Source organism: Colletotrichum acutatum (assembly GCF_030867785.1).
Source record: "Colletotrichum acutatum strain CBS 112980 chromosome Unknown BDZ83scaffold_20, whole genome shotgun sequence".
In the NCBI taxonomy this organism is placed as follows: domain Eukaryota; kingdom Fungi; phylum Ascomycota; class Sordariomycetes; order Glomerellales; family Glomerellaceae; genus Colletotrichum; species Colletotrichum acutatum.
This window is the reverse complement of record NW_026849014.1, coordinates 261,003-277,242: the sequence shown is the minus strand read 5'-3', so window position 1 is coordinate 277,242 and position 16,240 is coordinate 261,003. Positions and strand designations below refer to the sequence as shown.

At 50.2% G+C, this 16,240-nt stretch overlaps 7 protein-coding genes across 7 annotated transcripts; 4 read left to right on the top strand and 3 right to left on the bottom strand.

The window, feature by feature from the left end:
* Positions 1–296: 296 nt before the first annotated feature.
* BDZ83DRAFT_649122 (putative cytochrome P450 oxidoreductase) lies at positions 297–2,100 on the bottom strand (the record flags this gene model as incomplete). Its single annotated transcript, XM_060510243.1, has 6 exons — positions 297–760; positions 828–862; positions 933–1,411; positions 1,474–1,497; positions 1,576–1,711; positions 1,784–2,100. 6 exons carry the CDS (start codon positions 2,098–2,100, stop codon positions 297–299), a joined length of 1,455 nt encoding a protein of 484 aa, XP_060368069.1.
* Positions 2,101–3,614: 1,514 nt separating this feature from the next.
* BDZ83DRAFT_693741 (fungal-specific transcription factor domain-containing protein) lies at positions 3,615–5,767 on the top strand (the record flags this gene model as incomplete). The annotated part of the gene is made up of 2 exons (XM_060511337.1): positions 3,615–3,856; positions 3,925–5,767. The coding sequence occupies exon 2, from the start codon at positions 3,947–3,949 to the stop codon at positions 5,765–5,767; it is 1,821 nt and encodes a 606-aa protein (XP_060368068.1). The 5' UTR covers positions 3,615–3,856; positions 3,925–3,946.
* Positions 5,768–6,297: 530 nt separating this feature from the next.
* Positions 6,298–7,491, top strand: BDZ83DRAFT_739101 (uncharacterized protein; the record flags this gene model as incomplete). The annotated part of the gene is made up of 4 exons (XM_060513035.1): positions 6,298–6,492; positions 6,569–6,914; positions 6,998–7,118; positions 7,187–7,491. The coding sequence occupies 4 exons, from the start codon at positions 6,298–6,300 to the stop codon at positions 7,386–7,388; spliced, it is 864 nt and encodes a 287-aa protein (XP_060368067.1). The 3' UTR covers positions 7,389–7,491.
* Positions 7,492–7,765: 274 nt separating this feature from the next.
* BDZ83DRAFT_571262 (uncharacterized protein) lies at positions 7,766–8,606 on the bottom strand (the record flags this gene model as incomplete). The annotated part of the gene is made up of 2 exons (XM_060504390.1): positions 7,766–8,320; positions 8,388–8,606. Coding segments are annotated over 2 exons (774 nt in total), but the record flags the coding sequence as incomplete, so codon positions are not given.
* Positions 8,607–9,203: 597 nt separating this feature from the next.
* Positions 9,204–10,470, top strand: BDZ83DRAFT_768717 (uncharacterized protein; the record flags this gene model as incomplete). Its single annotated transcript, XM_060515316.1, has 5 exons — positions 9,204–9,245; positions 9,334–9,434; positions 9,503–9,674; positions 9,748–9,992; positions 10,054–10,470. The coding sequence occupies 5 exons, from the start codon at positions 9,204–9,206 to the stop codon at positions 10,262–10,264; spliced, it is 771 nt and encodes a 256-aa protein (XP_060368065.1). The 3' UTR covers positions 10,265–10,470.
* Positions 10,471–11,074: 604 nt separating this feature from the next.
* On the top strand, positions 11,075–11,789 carry BDZ83DRAFT_610894 (uncharacterized protein). Its single transcript, XM_060507621.1, has one exon. The coding sequence runs from the start codon at positions 11,081–11,083 to the stop codon at positions 11,588–11,590; it is 510 nt and encodes a 169-aa protein (XP_060368064.1). The 5' UTR covers positions 11,075–11,080; the 3' UTR covers positions 11,591–11,789.
* A 2,115-nt stretch (positions 11,790–13,904) lies between these two features.
* Positions 13,905–14,584, bottom strand: BDZ83DRAFT_728410 (uncharacterized protein; the record flags this gene model as incomplete). The annotated part of the gene is made up of 2 exons (XM_060512804.1): positions 14,576–14,584; positions 13,905–14,514 (listed from the first exon to the last, which is right to left on the bottom strand). Exon 2 carries the CDS (start codon positions 14,433–14,435, stop codon positions 13,905–13,907), a length of 531 nt encoding a protein of 176 aa, XP_060368063.1. The 5' UTR covers positions 14,436–14,514; positions 14,576–14,584.
* Positions 14,585–16,240: the final 1,656 nt, after the last annotated feature.

The following is a 16,240-nucleotide window of genomic DNA, read 5'->3' as shown; positions in this document are numbered from 1 at the left end:
CAGTCGATGAAGGTGATCCTTGTAACTGTTGAGTCTCATTTCATTCTTACACGATCACATTCTACGTTTTTATACTCACTGATACGTCATCTAAAGACGAGCGAGATGCAGGGCAGCGGAATAGCGCTGATATGACTCGAAGTACAGTAGTGAAGAGAAACGATCATCTAGATTAAGTGGTGACAATATGTAAGAATGGCAGTTCAAATTTGACGTTCCTGTACACTATGATTACTTTCCGCGTCCTCTGCCAAGTCTAGTAGACACAGTGTCATTTCGAGTCTCTTATGACCAGCTCAGTCATACTGAGCCAACAAAGCCTCAGCCTCCTTGAACTCCCGCCGGATCGTTTCAACATGAGCCCGACTCCTCGGGGTAATCCGAACATTAAACTCCAAAGGCGCCTGCAAAATTCCAGGATTATACGCATGCGGGTCCAAAGGCACGACCTTGCCCGAGACAGGGTCCACAGGCTCAGCAAACTCGAAAGCCCAAAGAAGCTTGGAGGCGATGCGCCACATGTTGCGCTCCGCGAGGTGGATGCCGGGACAGATGCGACGGCCGGCGCCGTAGTTGTAGTGGTCTCTGTTCTCCCACTCCGGGCTACCGGCGTAGTCGTTGGCTAGCTTGGGGTGCTTCAGGTACCTGTCCGGGTCGAATCGCTCTGCGTCGGGGTAGTTTTCTTCGGTGTGGTGGAGGGCCCAAGTCGGAATGAAGATTGTTGAGTCTTTGGGGATTAGCATGCCGTTGTATTCATCGTCTGTGGGCCCGTTTTCATCAGTATCGTACTCGCTTGGAAGGAAAAGCGTCCGGCGTCATGAACGAACCTTGGCGAACTTTGTGCGGTAGAGCAGTGACAGCACTAGATGTTCCCGCATGTGTTATTTCTACAAATACTCCCAGCGAAACGACAAAGCAGGGAGAAGACTCACACCGGACGCCAGCGCATACCCTCCTTAACGATGCAGTTCACATAAGGTAGCTTCGCAAAGTCATCCCAGCGAGGAGACCGGTCACTCCCACAAGCCTCATCAATCTCAGCCTGCGCTTTCCTCTGAACCTCGGGATGCAGCGCAAAAGCGAGAATCAGAGTCAAAAGTTGCGCGGCAGTGGTGTCGGCGCCGCCCTCGATAATCTCCCCCATAAGGTTGGTAAAGGCATGCTGGCTGATCTGTTCGGGCCAACCCTTCTCTTCGTACTCGTCAAGCAGGCCGTCAATGATGCAGTTCCGTCTCTCTCCGCGCGTGCGACGCTCATCGACGAGTCGACGCGCTTTGGACCAGATCGCATCCATTGTCTTGCCGGCGTCGATTGCGCGGCGTTTCCAGAAGGCCATTGAAGAGGGGATGTAGCGTAGGAAGGTGAAGACGTCTACTGGAGGTGCGGCTCCAGGTTCCATCGATGCTGTCCACTTTGATGATTTACGTCAGTACTAGTAAAGCTTGCCTGTGTGCCACGTAAACTTGATCGTACCTTTGCCATTACATCGTAGACTCCCTAGTTTGGGATATCAGCTCAACCTCACAACGAAAAAGGGCAGTAAGAATCGTCGTTGTATTAGCCAGGATGACTTACATGTCCCCAGAAAGAGTTCATATCGGGTGCTCTAAGCCCGTATGTGATGGACGTTACCACTGAGGCAGTGTATCTTCGGATCTCGTTAAAGAAACCCTCAGGTTTGTCTAGAAGGCGAGTCATCAAGACAGTGGCCCTTTCCCAAACATGTTAGCAATCATGAAAGAACAACTTGGAAAAGATAATATGGCGGCCGTTGGTAGCTTACTCTGCCTCTTGAACTCGAAAGTGTTGCTCGTCAAGCCTCCTTGGAGAAAAGTTGTGCGAAATCACCTTGCGTTTAGACCGCCACGTGGTATCCATCTGCTCGAGAGCGAGGTGGTCACCGTGGGTAAGTAATCTTCCCACAAAGCTAGGAGGTCTATCAGAGTAAACACTGCCTTTCTCTACGAGAAGCTTATGGATGGCCTCACGGTCACACAGGACAATGATGGAGGATGGTCCAACCTTCAAGGAGAAGATGGACCCGTATTGAAGTGCCCATTCGCGCAACCTAGGAACGTTGGATGTGCTCAGCTTGCCCATCCCGAGAAGTTACAATGCCTAGTTCAATTCGGAGATACGTTGACTCACTGCTTGTAAAGCCCTGTTACAGGAATCTGATGAGAGTTTCCGAAAATTGGTAGTGTAGGTGGCCCAGGTGGCATACGAGGGTCTCGCTTCCCTATCTGCAAAGTCTTATGCAGCAAGACGCCAAGAATGAGAGTTATAAATGCAAGTTGCCACATCGCAATCAATTTCCAATGTGTCTGTTAAGTTACTTCCGCAACTAAGTGAGTATCCTACATTGCTTTTGTACACGCCCTTCCATACTACCCTACATCCCATCCGCAACCAACAGTCGTGAAGTTGACCTTTGCGTCCACGTTAGCAATGCTCTTACACTGATTGGACCCGGACGAATCTCCATCTATCAAAGGCAATGTGTTCCTGAACGAAATTTGTCCGGCGGGGTACATACTGTGAGAGAATCAGTCCGGGGGCGGGGAACCGGCTCCTACGGGAACCCCGCGTTTCTCATCTACCAACCAACATGTCTTGCCATATTCTTATTCGTTATAGCGTGAAATTAGGAATGGTCCTTGGCCCTTGACCGTTGAGCTGCCCCCCCAATGTCTGGCAGCTTTCCCCGGATTTGCAAGGTGCCAGATGCTAGAACGGGCTTGGCTTTGGGGCCAGGATCCGGACAACTATGGGGTCTTATTCCCCGCAACCCGGCCCAGCCGCGGGCCCCAGCCGGTATGAGTGACAGCGGAGCTTTCCACGTCATTTTGCAGCACTCATTGGGGTGGGTGTTTGTGAAACTGCCTGACCCACCATAGGTGCCGCAAAAGCACCAAACAAGATCGCGTCCCCTGCGACCCCCTTCCAGACTGGTTGAATGCACACGATCTTGGCTTTCTACACAGTTGCTTGTCCGCCAGTGACCTACTGAAACATGATGTCTGATGTTGATAAACACACGGGAGTGCCATCTCCGAGTCGTTCTCAAGAAGGCGTCGCTCAAGAGGGCGAGATATCGGATCTTGCTTGCAAATCATGCAAGAGGTAAGAGATCGTCTATCTCTTTACCCAAGTTCTTAATACCACAATTGGCTAACACTTCACCTGATTGGAAACTCAGGAGGAAAGCAAAATGGTGGGTCATCTCATACTTAGCTTTGACTCTCTTCCAGCGCTGAGCTGTATGTACGCGTACAGTCTAACAATACCAGTGATCGTCTTCTGCCATGCTGTACACTCTGCGAAAGGAATTCCCAAGCTTGCGATTACCCATCAACGCGACTGAAACCAGGTCCAAAGACAGGTACCGTACTAGCATTGTAAACTTGGCTTCCATGTCTGCGCCTGGCTGACAGCAAAGCTTCAAAGGCTCGCGACATCGTAAGCGGCGGCGACTAAGCAGCGATCTCGCTCATGTTGACGAAGTACCGCATGTCGAGGCGGAGGACGACGCCCCCTCCGTGAGACCGGAAGTCTGCTCGAGATCACTACCCGCTGTTGAACCACAGCTCCTTGACTTCCTTTCTACGGGGCTTACAGACCACGATGACTTGGCCAGTCTTCACTCGGACTCTTCATACATTTCCGATACGCGCTTCGTTCGCGCCATCAGCTTGTCCGCCCTTGTCCATCCATCTCACGATGTGAACTTGACGCCCCCTTCGAGTGTCCCTTCGCCAAACCATCGCGGCTTCTTCTTGCAACTTGCCGGAGCTCAAAATACGTTGCAGCAAGTCTGCGAGTCGCTAGACTTGTCAATTGCATCATTGCAAACATTGTGAGAGGATCAAGCTTTACACTAATTGAAAAGGGCGGCCCACGCCTGATAACTAACATCTACTTCAGAACCGACGCCTATTTCGACAACATGACTGCTTTCTCTCTCTTTCACCAACCTTCATTCGGAGAAAAGGTCCAGGGAATCAAGAATGCCCTTCACCTCAAGGCGCTACTAGCGTCAATGTTCTCCTTCTCAGCCCGTTTCGCTGCAGCTCCCGACGCAGGATCTTCGACAACGTCGGAAGCCTATAGTGGCCCGAGTCACGAGCAACTACACAAGTCGGCAATGGGTTTCGTCAACGAGGCAATCGAAGAATACGACGACAAGCCCCCGCCACTCTGCATTCTTCAAGCTCTCATATTATGCACCTTCTATGAGCTCACAAGAGGCGTCCGCGGCCGTGCATGGCGAATGCTCGGCAACTGCGTCAGGATCGCCTACGAGCAGCGCCTCCACCTAGTCGACAGCATCACGCAGGCCAGACCTCAGCCGGGGACCTCTGGCGTGGCTCAATGGTCGGCGATGGAGGAGAGGCGCCGCAGCTGGTGGGCCATCTGGCAGATGGACATATTCGCCTCAACGGTGCACAGGTTGCCCACCGCGATCGACCACAGCGTAGGCATGAACGAGAATCACCTCCCGGTGCCCGACGTGATGTGGTTTCAGAACATGTACCAGCCGAGCTGTCCGCTCGATACTGCTCCGTTGGAGCGGGCAAAGAAGCTGAGCAAGTCCGGCAATACCAGCGATGTCGCGTGGTTCATCGTTCTCAATTCTATCATGCGTAACGCGCAGGTGCTAGCTCGCGGCAATCTGCACAGCGTTCTCTCGGACCTCAGTCCCGCACCGGGAGCGGATTCTCGGCCTCTCAAACAGTATCTCCACGGATCGTTTCGCAAAAGGCAGTCGGCCGAAGATTCGCAACAACTTCCTGTGCTTATTGGGGCTCTCAAGCAGACTGTCGCGCTACTACCGAGATCACTCACCTACCAAGGAGCTCAATTGAACTTTAAGTCCACGGGTTCGTCGTCGAACAGTGATTGCGCTCAGCTACCATCTGAGAGACGTTCAAATGCTTCACAGCATGCAATTTACCTCATGATACAACTGGCACGATTCATGATCTATCACCATTTCGCATTTAATGAAATCTTGCTCGGCACAATCTTCTCAGAAACAGACAGTCCTCCTTCATTCGGATGGACATCTTCATCCAAGGATGAAAAGGAGAGGCTATCCAATTCAGAAGGTCTCCGGAACTGTCTCGAAGCATCAGATGACATCCACTCCATCGTCAGCCGCTCTTCAGAAACACATATACAATGGACGAACCCGTTCTTGGCGAGCACGGTATGGCTCGCTGCCTCATTACAGGTTCTTCGCAAGGTGTTTGCACCGTCGACGTGTAACGAGGCATCAGAGATGAAGATCAAGGAGCTCCGTGCAGTATGTCAGAAATACACCGACTTTTGGGGAACGCCAGAGAGTCTCTTACAAAACCTGGATTCTTTGGAAGAACGACTGGCGCAGAAAAAGGCAGAGATAGCGGCGATTGAAGCGACTCACATGCTAGGTTGCGCATCATATCAACACGCCGGGCATCATACTTCCGCATTTGACGGTATAAGTTCACTGCAGAACTTTGGCCTCACGATGGGGCCGGAGCTGGACCAGAGCTCCTTGTTCACATCCGTAGTACCGGGACACCAGGGGCAAGATGTGCCCACGCCAATCTCGCCACGTAACACTTCAACTACTCAGGGCAACTGGTTTGTTGACGGGCAGCATGATGGCGCGGAGGGTACTGTCGACGAGTTAGGGATACCAGGTCTCAATGCTTCGGACGAGTTTGCCGGATTTCCAGAGGGTGACCCGGAGCTGAGCTTCTTCATGTCTACCTTGCTATAATGAGTGCGTGATGCCCCTTGTCATATCGAGGATGGATTTAAGCCTTTCTGGCAATCAGCGTCGAATTCTGGAACTGATTTCCTTCAAGGTTGTGATGAGGTTGCTTGAAATTCTTTTGCACAGGGCGTGACCGCCCCTGGGCTAGTGCCGACCTGACGTATTTCTACTCCGGCTCGTCCGAGTGCAGTACACTTCTATTTGCGCCGTTCAATCTTTAACATAAGAGTCACCCAACGGGAAGGGATTCCTCCATGTAGTTTCGGTCAAATGCTAAACCGATTGGGGTTGCAGTGCGACGGACGGACTGATTCTATCTAAATCTGCCTCAACCCGACGTACCGGTCTAATCCCAACCAACGAGAAATCGGTTGTGGCATGGGACATATGCTGCTTACTTTGCACATTTCGATTTCCAGCTATCAGTTCCTTCCCCCATACATCCTCTCTATTCGGGTACCGGTCTCCGTAGGCATTCCCAGCTTCAATTTCAAGCCTCATACCCACAACCTACTCTAACGCCACGATACAGGATGAGCCCTTCGTGGACACACTTGGTGCGCTTCGTCGCTGAAGAAGACAATGAGATACACCTAGGCCAGATCGACGCCAGCCAGTATCCTGATGTGGGACTAGCGACACTGGATGGCCAAAAGGTGAGAGCCAACGTCGTGGTCGGGGATGTATTTGATGGACGTGTCACGGAAGATGTCTTGCACATCAAACATGTAAGTCCTGCCCCACCTCACCATCTGAAATTACTTGATTTGCATGTTTACTGACAAGGCTATCAACGACCTCTAGCTCCTATCACCCGTCACCGCCGATCAAGTCCCGATCATCCGATGCATGGGCCTCAACTACCGCGACCACGCCAAGGAGGCCAGCATGCCCATCCCCGAGGTTCCGGTCTTGTTCATCAAGCCTCGGACGGCATTAACTGGTCCGTACCCATCTACGATCAACATCCCCAAGATTTCTCAGGACGGGTCGAGCGACTACGAGGCCGAGCTTTCTCTGGTTCTCTCAAAGTCTGGCCGTGATATCCCAGAGGAAGAGGCCGTGGATTACGTGCTTGGGTATACCTGTAGCAACGACGTCAGCGCCCGGAAGCAGCAGTTCAAGAACAGCCAGTGGAGCTTTTCGAAGGGTGAGTGGTGAAAAGTTTGCAGACATACCATTCATGAACAGCTTTCCTTCACTTCAGAGGTTCGGGGCTAAGGTTTCACATAGGTCTAGATGGATCTTGTCCCATAGGGCCAGTGCTAGTTGCGAAGTCTGCCATGGAAGACCCCCATTCCCTGCAGATTAAAGCCATCTACAACGACCAGGTCGTCCAGGACTCCAACACGAAGTGAGTTTTCAGCACCCATTGCACTGACATGAGCGGGCGTTAGAGTTTTTTGCTGACCTGAGGAAAAGGGAAATGATCTTTACCATCCCAAAGATGATTTCGTTCCTGTCACAGGGTACAACCTTAGAGAAGGGCACGATTATCATGACGGGCACTGGTCCTGGTATTGGTGTGATGAGGGACCCGCCCATCACGCTCCGTGACGGGGATGATATAAGGATTGAGATTTCTGAGATTGGCACCCTTGTCAATCGTGTTCGGTATGAGTGAAGTGATAATGCAAAGATGTAACGTGGAGGATCAGATACAAGGCCGGATTAGATTTAGACATGGATGAATCTCACATTCATAGAACTTACGGTCGCAACATGTCTCTAGCGAACTTTATGACTGCCACAAGGCGAAGCAATTGCGTGGTAATCCACCTATGACTTACCCAGGCTCATTTCAAGGTCCATTCAAGCCTGCGAAGTGGATGAGGTGTCTCAAAATCGCTTTTTACGTCACTTTCCCAGTCTATCCTTGCTCGCGCACACTAAAACAAGCACCGAATCGTGGAAACTCGCCCATACTATTATTTACCAGCTATCTCGACATCAGGTTAAAACTACGTGAGTTTTATTCCAACAGTTCACCAATGAGGAATCTCAACTACCGGTTGCCACCCCAATCGTCATGCCGCCATCAACAGCAAGAACCTGACCCGTCATCCACTTCGACTCGGGCCCGCACAAAAACACCACAACATCAGCAATATCCCCCGCCGTCCCCAGCCTGGGCCACGGCGTAGCCTTCCTCATCAACTTGTGAATCCCAGCATCCTCAAGATTCCCCCTCGCTAGCCCCGTGGCCACGACGCCCGGCGCTACGCAGTTGATGTTGATGTAGTCCTTGGCGTGGTCCAGAGCACCAGCTCTCGTCATGTGGTTGACCGCAGCCTTTGTCGCGGAGTAGGCCACCTCTCCGGGAAACCCGACAACGCCTGCGCAGGATGAGATGTTGACGATGCGTCCGCGGCTGCCCCATATGGGGTCGAGGTCTTGCTGGAGGAACTGGCGGATGGCGAGACGGCACATTTTTGCGGTGCCGAGGGTGTTTACGGCCGACATTCTTTCCCATAGCTCGTCGGATTCGTCTGCGAAGAGGTGGAAGGGGGCCCAGTACCCTGCGCAGTTGACGAGGATGTCGAGGCGGCCGAATTTCTGCAAACTTGAGTTAGGCGGGACCTCAAGGGGATACAAAAGGCAGGACTGAGGGTATGTTACTCACTTCGACTGATTTCTTGAATACATCCTGGACGACTTTGGTGTCAGTGATGTCTCCGGCGAAGAAGATGGCCTCGCCTCCCGCGGCGGAAATCACTTCTGCTGTCGTCTTGTCGATGTCTTCTTCGTAGCCTTTGGAGTTGGGCAGGTTGTGAAGATCAAACGAAATGATTTTGACGCCGAGAGATGCAAGCTGGATGGCGATTGCTCTTCCGACTGCAGAACGATCGTCAACATGTGTTTTTGCTACTCTGCTACATAGAGGCGGGACTCACTGCCAGATGAGGAGCCTGTTACCAACGCCACCTTTCCATCCAATGGTCTTGTCATCTTTGAACTTAGAAAGTTTTTGTCACTGAAGTAGCGAAAGATGCTTTGAGAGTCTCGGATTGCTGGTCTTAAGTGAAGTAGAAGTGGTTTCCGTGTAATTGGAATCGCGGTGATTCTAAGAATTAGTTTGCGAGACACAACGGTGTGGGGTCAGAGGCGTGTGTCTGTTTTTACAACATCTAAATTACTTAAAGGTCGGAAGCGATGCAATTACAATGGAATTTCAACGTCAAAAATGTGTAATTAATGTCCTGTCTTGGCCGCCATTCGAAAGTTAGGCCGAATATCAGTCCGCAGTGAGACGGTAGGCTGAATACGGCACAATTATCGACCAACACAACGAGGGTGCTCTCTGGACAAGGGCTACTATAACGACCCTTAAGATGCTTTTCGATACATAAAAAAGTAGAGATAGAGGGTATCACCATTCTGTGTCTCATCTTGGGTAGTTCGTTGTGCAGGCGCCGATTGGGCAAAATTTGGATCCGTCATGTTCACGCGTAAGGTGTTCTGCGTCACCGGTGCCGCATCGGTAAAGCTTCCCGAACTGAGCCGGTGTTATCAATTAGTACTTCAGTCATGATTTCCTGGTGCAATAGCTAATTCATTCAACGTTCTAGGGCATAGGTCGATCAACAGCAATCATACTGGCGCAGAGAGGTGCCGCTGCTCTTGCGGTCAGCGACGTGAATGCAGCGGGTTTAGATGAGGCCGTCAGAGAGTGTGAGGTCCTCTGCATCATGCAACTTCAGTCGAACCGCGAAGATGAACCAATTTCTGACAACAGAGCAAAGGCGAGAAAGCTGGAGCCAAAGTCCTAGCTTCCAAAGTCGACGTCCGCCAAGACCATGAGGTGAAATCCTGGATCCAAGAGTCTTTCACCAAGTTCGGGAGGCTCGATGGGGCGGCCAATATTGCTGGAGTTGCCGGTGGGACCGGATCTACAATCATCGAGACAATCGTGAGAATCAGCCCCTCCTCTCTAGGGCTCGAATCTGTCGTGATCAATGTATGCTGACGTCCTAGCCTCGCAGGCACAAGAAGACTGGGACAGGACCATAGGCGTCAATCTCAACGGGGTTCTCAACTGCATGCGAGCCCAACTACCGCTATTGCCGAAACCAGGAGGGGCAATCGTCAATGTGTCAAGCACGTCCGGCCGGAGAGGTCTACCGCACAGTGCTGCGTACGCGACCAGCAAGTTTGGTGTCATTGGGTTGACCGAATCAGCAGCTGGGGAATACGCCAAGGATGGCATCCGGATCAACACGATACTGCCGTGAGTGAACTCTTCAAACACCACAAGAGCTTTGTGAGTCCTGACCGAAGGTTGGAATCAGCGGGCCGGTCGATACCAAGATCTTTCGAGACGGCGAGGCGTTGGGGCTCTTCGACTCGGACATGCTTTCCAAGGATACTTTGCTTCGCCGAATGGGCCAACCTGATGAGATTGCAAAGGTCATCTGCTTTCTCTTGAGTGAAGATGCCTCATACGTGACAGGAGGTAAGATGAAGACCGGTAATGACTTGATCGGCGTAGGCTCACAGTAAATGCAGCACACTGGAATGTTGACGGGGGCTATCTGGCTTGTTAGATTCTTTGATGACGGTGTTATATGCTGAAAACATTTTAATGCCATTCGATTCGTTCCAGTCCTTCAGTCAAAATTCCTCGTCTACCAAGCAGCGTAGACGTCTTCGACCACCGTCCTCATAAGGTATGCGCGCAGGGAACGACAACCGGTATCTAGTCCATGTCCCGCGGTCGTGCAACTGAGAACTTGAGAATTCAAGAAGACGGTTTTCGTAGGTCTCATGTTGTGATCATATAAGTGCAACAACTTTGCGGTGTTTTCTTCTTCCGTTAACGTTATGAAGGGAGCGCATGGGGTCTTCGGGAATTTATATTCCTTAACTACCTTAGTCATGATTCGCCTCTTGATTCTGTCGTCATCTCCATGGAACTCCGAGCAGTAAGCTAGCAGTAAGTACAACTCTCTTACGTACTGAGAGAAAAGTTTTATACAGGAGTTGCAGCTTCAGCCCTATGGGCCATGGTACTGGACGATCGTTGCTGGAGCTTCTAGCGTGACGTGTTTCCAAATCCCGCTTCGCGTCAAAATTGCCAAACACAGACATTGAGGGCCGTCTTCTCGAAGGACCACAAATCCCGAACGATCTGAGCTGACAAATTTTGGGTTCCGGGGACAACTTTGCCAACTTTTACTGACTAGGAAACAACGCCAATGCTGGATATCGCATATTGCGCTGCCATGATTGTATATAGATAGGTGCCGTTCCAGGTCAATTAAAGTTCAGGTGAAAAGAATCCTGGCTCGTGCATCAACCACCTCACTCACTTACACCATGTCCCACCACATCACAACCCATGACGCAACCGGCAAAGCCATCTTCTCCCACGCCTCAGGGAGCAGAGAATCGCATCAAGTCCCCTCGGGCTCGATTCAAGTCGTCGCCTCTACCCACAACACACCACTCGACCTCTCCAGCGAGGCGGATATTGAACAGTACAAGATCGATCGCACGCAGTCCCTATTCCTGAGCTCGCGCGTCATCACACCAGACAAGGGCACCTCGGCGCTCGTCACGGTCCTCAACCCGGGTGAGGAGTTGCCGATGCACAGGACCATGACGTTTGACGTGGTGTATATGCTAGAAGGCGTGGTGGAGCTGCACCTCGACTCCGGGGAGAAGCGGGTCGTGCGGGCCGGCGACTCGGTCACGCAGAGAGGGACGAAGCATAAGTGGGTGAATGTCACGCCGGACGGCGGGGTAGCGAAGTGGATTGTCTTTGCGCAGGCTGCCGGGGATGTTGTTCGCGCTGGAGGGAAGAGTCTCTCCAATGAGTGGGATTGATCGTTTAATGGTTGATAATGGGAAGAATCAAGACTTCTTTTAAGGATTGGTCGTGGAGGACTATTCTATGCCCTGCGCGACCAGTCTTTAAGGTGTGTGGCTACGTATATTGAAAATAACCTGACTTCATGGAACGTCGGGGAGGCTGGCAGTCAGTCCTATCGGGCAGATCACCATCCACACACGATTTACAGCGTGCTATCCAATACACGCGCACGACAGGTTTCCCAAGTAATTCATTAATGAAAATGAAAATTTGAAAGAGGGACTGAAACTAATTAAACTGTCTGGAGAATCCAGAGTACTCTTGTAAAAGCCAGCACTGTTGAAACTGTTTGATACACCTGAGTATCCTTCCAGCGTAGTGGAGAGGAGGGTTCTATCGAGTTTGAAGAAGCCACGATGTATCCATCTGAATCAGGAGTGGCCGACACATACACATGCATTAAATTGCGACCAATAGATGACCTCATCAGTCATCAATTTGCCCCTGTATATTCTTGCTCAATTGCCCACTTTGTCCACTTTGCCCACCTTGCTCACTTTGTAATACATTTTGTACACTTGGTGCGCTTTTCTTTTTGTCGTAAAACACCTCGATGAGGTCGGGGGATCCAGGTTGGTAAAAGAATTTGACTTTCCTTTTGAAATATTCAACAACTTCATCACCCTGAGGTGATAGGAGAAATTCCACATCGAATTGGACTCGACAACGATAGTCCATCCCTTGGATTTCATGCATGTCTACAATGTTTTCTTTCGTACCGATGAAATGACCTCGGCGGCACACATTCCAGACTTCGTGAGCGAGGATGCATAGTTGTTCGATTTCTTGTCCCGTATTTTCATCGGTCCACTTGTGGCACATTATGAGGAGGTTTGGGTCGTTAGAAGGGCTTGGCTTGATATCGAGTGTGCCCTTCGGGGACTGAGTTGATACATAGTGGCCAATATACTCCGAGAGAGACGGTTGATTCGGCTGTGGCACTCGACATTGTAATGAAGACGTAGCGTAGTGAGAAGACATGAGACGTCGATTGGAAAACTTGAAATTGGGAATAATATGAGAAGTTGCTTCTGATGTTGGGGTGAAGTGGCCGGGACTGAATTGACATGCGGCTTTCCCATTGCATTTGTATCAATACCTTCCTCTATGCCTAGCGGACTTTCTCTTATGGATGGCAAACAATATGGAACCTGGGAATAGGAAGAAAGGGTGTTTGCCATGGGCGGTAAGCCCCAGGGAGGCGGCGACTACCTTGCGTTGAAAGGATTCCATGATTGCAGGATGACACCGCCTTTGCTAACCGCAGAAGATGTCCACTATTCACTCTTGTTCAAGAAACTGATCAAGCCTGTGACGGTAGTCAATGATGATGTTCAACAAGCAGAGATTAGGACGCATGGCGGGTAGCAAGCTAGATTTATTCACCTGCCTATGGTAAGGTAGATAAGTAAGGTGGTTAAAAATCATCTGGTGAGGTACTAGATAGAGCAACAATACTTTCTTTTAGAGAACCGGACATCTTTTGCTGTTTCCTCCATAACCCAAGAGCTTGAGAGCCCATTCACGAGAAGTTCCGCCATGGGAATACCAGAGGTTGGCCCCACTTGAAGCATCCCACTGATGCAAGTAGGTTCAGCAATCTAAAGTCAAGGAAGGGAAATCGTCAGGGGTAAAGAAACACTCCCAAGAACCAATTAACTTACCGGCAGATATTTTCTCTCTTTGACTACAAGTGACGGCTACTTGCGATATCTGATGTGCCCCAGAGTTCCGTTAATATTGACTGCGTAATGACGCCACCTCCTCTACTACTATGGACTGGTTATGAGCGCAGGCTGCCGGGGATGTTGTTCAAGCTGGAGATGAGAGTCTCTCCAATGAGTGGAAGTGATGGGTAAATAGTGGTGAATGAGGGAGTCAATCATACCTGATTGTATGGACGACACCTATGTATTCTATACCACTGGTAAGGGGGTCCAGCTACTGCTCGAACTTGGGCTTGATCGTCACAATTGCAAATATCTCATAATCGCAATTAAGAGACTCTTTAAGGTGGAACAGGAAATGCCAAGAATATCAAAGTTTGACAGTAAAGTACTAGCATATGACAAACAACACATGGTGGTAGCGAACCTACGAGGTAAATGCTTCGTTTTCCTTCCGTCAATGTAATTCAATTTGAAAGTGTAAAGAATGCGAGAGCAGAGTACCTTAGGTACTGCTGAAATTGTATAGATTCTCGAGGTACGCCAAAACGAACCGAGTGAGCCTAGAGAAGCCATGGTCCTTCGCAACGGTGTTCTAGCTTTACGTATCTGCACTGCCTTGCTTCGGTGCCTTATCAACAATTTTACATGGACCCGCATCCTTCCATAGAACGTGCTCATCTCCCCAATCTCTTCCGCATTTGGGGGGCATCCAAGTCATTGTTGTTTTCACGTATTGTTTGTCCTTATTCGTCGGGTGCCTTGGGTCATCCAAGACCTCGATTTTGAAACGGACAATCCTTGTGTCTGGGCGATCTTTGTCTGGGCAAAGCTTTTCTGGCAAACCGATGTCGTCCCAGTTTTGTTCCCGTTTACCAAGATCGGTTCGGCGGTAAACGAAGGGGACGCCTTCACATGGAAGCATGTTGCTTTTCCGAACAAATTCTCGATAGTGGTATTCAAAACGGAAACCCGAATTATTGGAGAAGTCGGGATGCGCCGAGATGGTGACATAGTAGCGTTGTCTGGGGTCTCCATTGTACCGATAGGTGCCGAGCAAACGTTCATCGGGTCCTTTTCCAGGCCACTCATCTTCTGCTTCAACTATGAAATCTTCGCCTTTGCCAGACATTTGAGCGGAACGATTTTTAGTTAAAGCCGTGGTGGGTCGAGTGAATATTGGGTGCAATAAGGTAGTTTGAGAATGGAAGCTGCCTTGGGATGTCAATACTGGCTGGATAGGCCGCTTTGCCTTCGCTTTTATATACTTACGACTTTCCCCGTGTCCCATTTTGAAGACTCGTCATCTCAAACGATACCATGAATAAAAAGTACGGGCATCTACCGCGCGGTATTGAATATGGTCAATGCGGTAAACCTCTGCTTCGTGTCAAAGGACTTCATCGTTGTGGAACAGTGACCGTCTTTGCTGAACGACGCGGGTGACCATCTCTGTTCAGCAACATCCTGTTCAACTGACGGATAACGACTGAAGAATCATAGGGAAGTATCTTAGCTAATGTTCACCGCTCTCGGCAAGCTTCGCTAGATAGAGCATCATGCTGAAAGGCGAGGGCAATTCTGTTCGGAAATCTGAACAATCTCCGCCGTTTCCCTCATCATCAAGAGACTATTCACAAAAAGCCCTTTTCAATAGGACAACCGTCAAGGGCAAGGAGACACCCGTGACAGCCGATAACATGATCGCCAGATATCCCCTCCATGGCTACTAGTAGCGGCCTCTCTGAGTAATCCGATGAAAGAATCACGTTGCGGGGCTGTTCGTGCAAGAATCAGAGGTGGCGATAAAGAGCATCATCCAAGAACGATGGGGTGGGCAGTGTCGCCCTATTTTGCTCGCGGAGCTTGGTAGAGCTGCGTGGATACTTACCTAGCCAGATGGACATGCCACGAGACTTGACGGCATTGCTTACTAAACCGACTCACTAGCTTGATCCGTCCTTTGATGGACTCAGGCGTATGCGATATAAGATGGAAAGCTTTCTCAGGCTCCTTGTAGGGTTCACATGGACAAGCCATGCAGCATGACCTGCTTCACTGATGGTCTGGACGAACTCGAAGACAGACTACCTCGATATCAAGGAAACGCTCGAGGAACTATCACGAAACCACTTAATATAACTTTGCTTCTCACGCATACTGCGAAACTTCATTGAGGACGCGCTTTATAAGAAGCCGTACTCGACGCTCTACATGCATGAGCTCATACGCAACGACTTTCGTGACCACACGCTATGTCGCTCCGCATATTGGATGGAAAATTCCACTCACAAATGTCGCTTCCGTTTCGCCAATGTTCGTTCATCGAAGAGGTCGTGTCTAGGTCCACTGGTGATGTACTCTAGGTCACACTCATAGTCTGACTGCTATAGAAGAGTCTCACTCTCACCCGTGCGAGCAGCTTCTCACATCTGCTACGATAACTGACAAGCTTTCCAGAGAATTTAAAAAAAAGAATGTCTGTAGCCTATCACAAGAAAATTTGATCAAATGAGAAAGCGGCGGTAGATCGTTTGATCTGGTTCGATGCCCCTCGTGATATTTCGTGATAGTATCCAAGAGACATCGCACGAGCGTTCTCATTTGGTTAGCAGATAGAAGACAAAACATCCGTCGTCCTATGGTTCCATCTTCACGGAAACCTCTGCATCCTATCACATAGTCACACCGAACCCTCTCTCTCTCTCTCTCATCCTTCCTCTACCAACCCGGCCATCTTGCCTCGCAAATTTATCTCACCGAAGAAAGAAGCAGCACCTCAATCCACATCACCAATGATCTTGCAGCAACCCCACCAACAACCCAATCACACTCCTAAATCGGCAGTCCTCAACCTAGAAAATCCTCCTTCTCTCCTCAACCCAAATCCCGGAAACTATCGAAAATCCATCTCTCATCAATGGTCGCTCCACTCGC

What these genes read in the sequence shown, in the direction of transcription:
- BDZ83DRAFT_610894 (XM_060507621.1), top strand. Translation starts at nt 11,081, where the DNA reads ATGTCCCACCACATCACAACCCATGACGCAACCGGCAAAGCCATCTTC.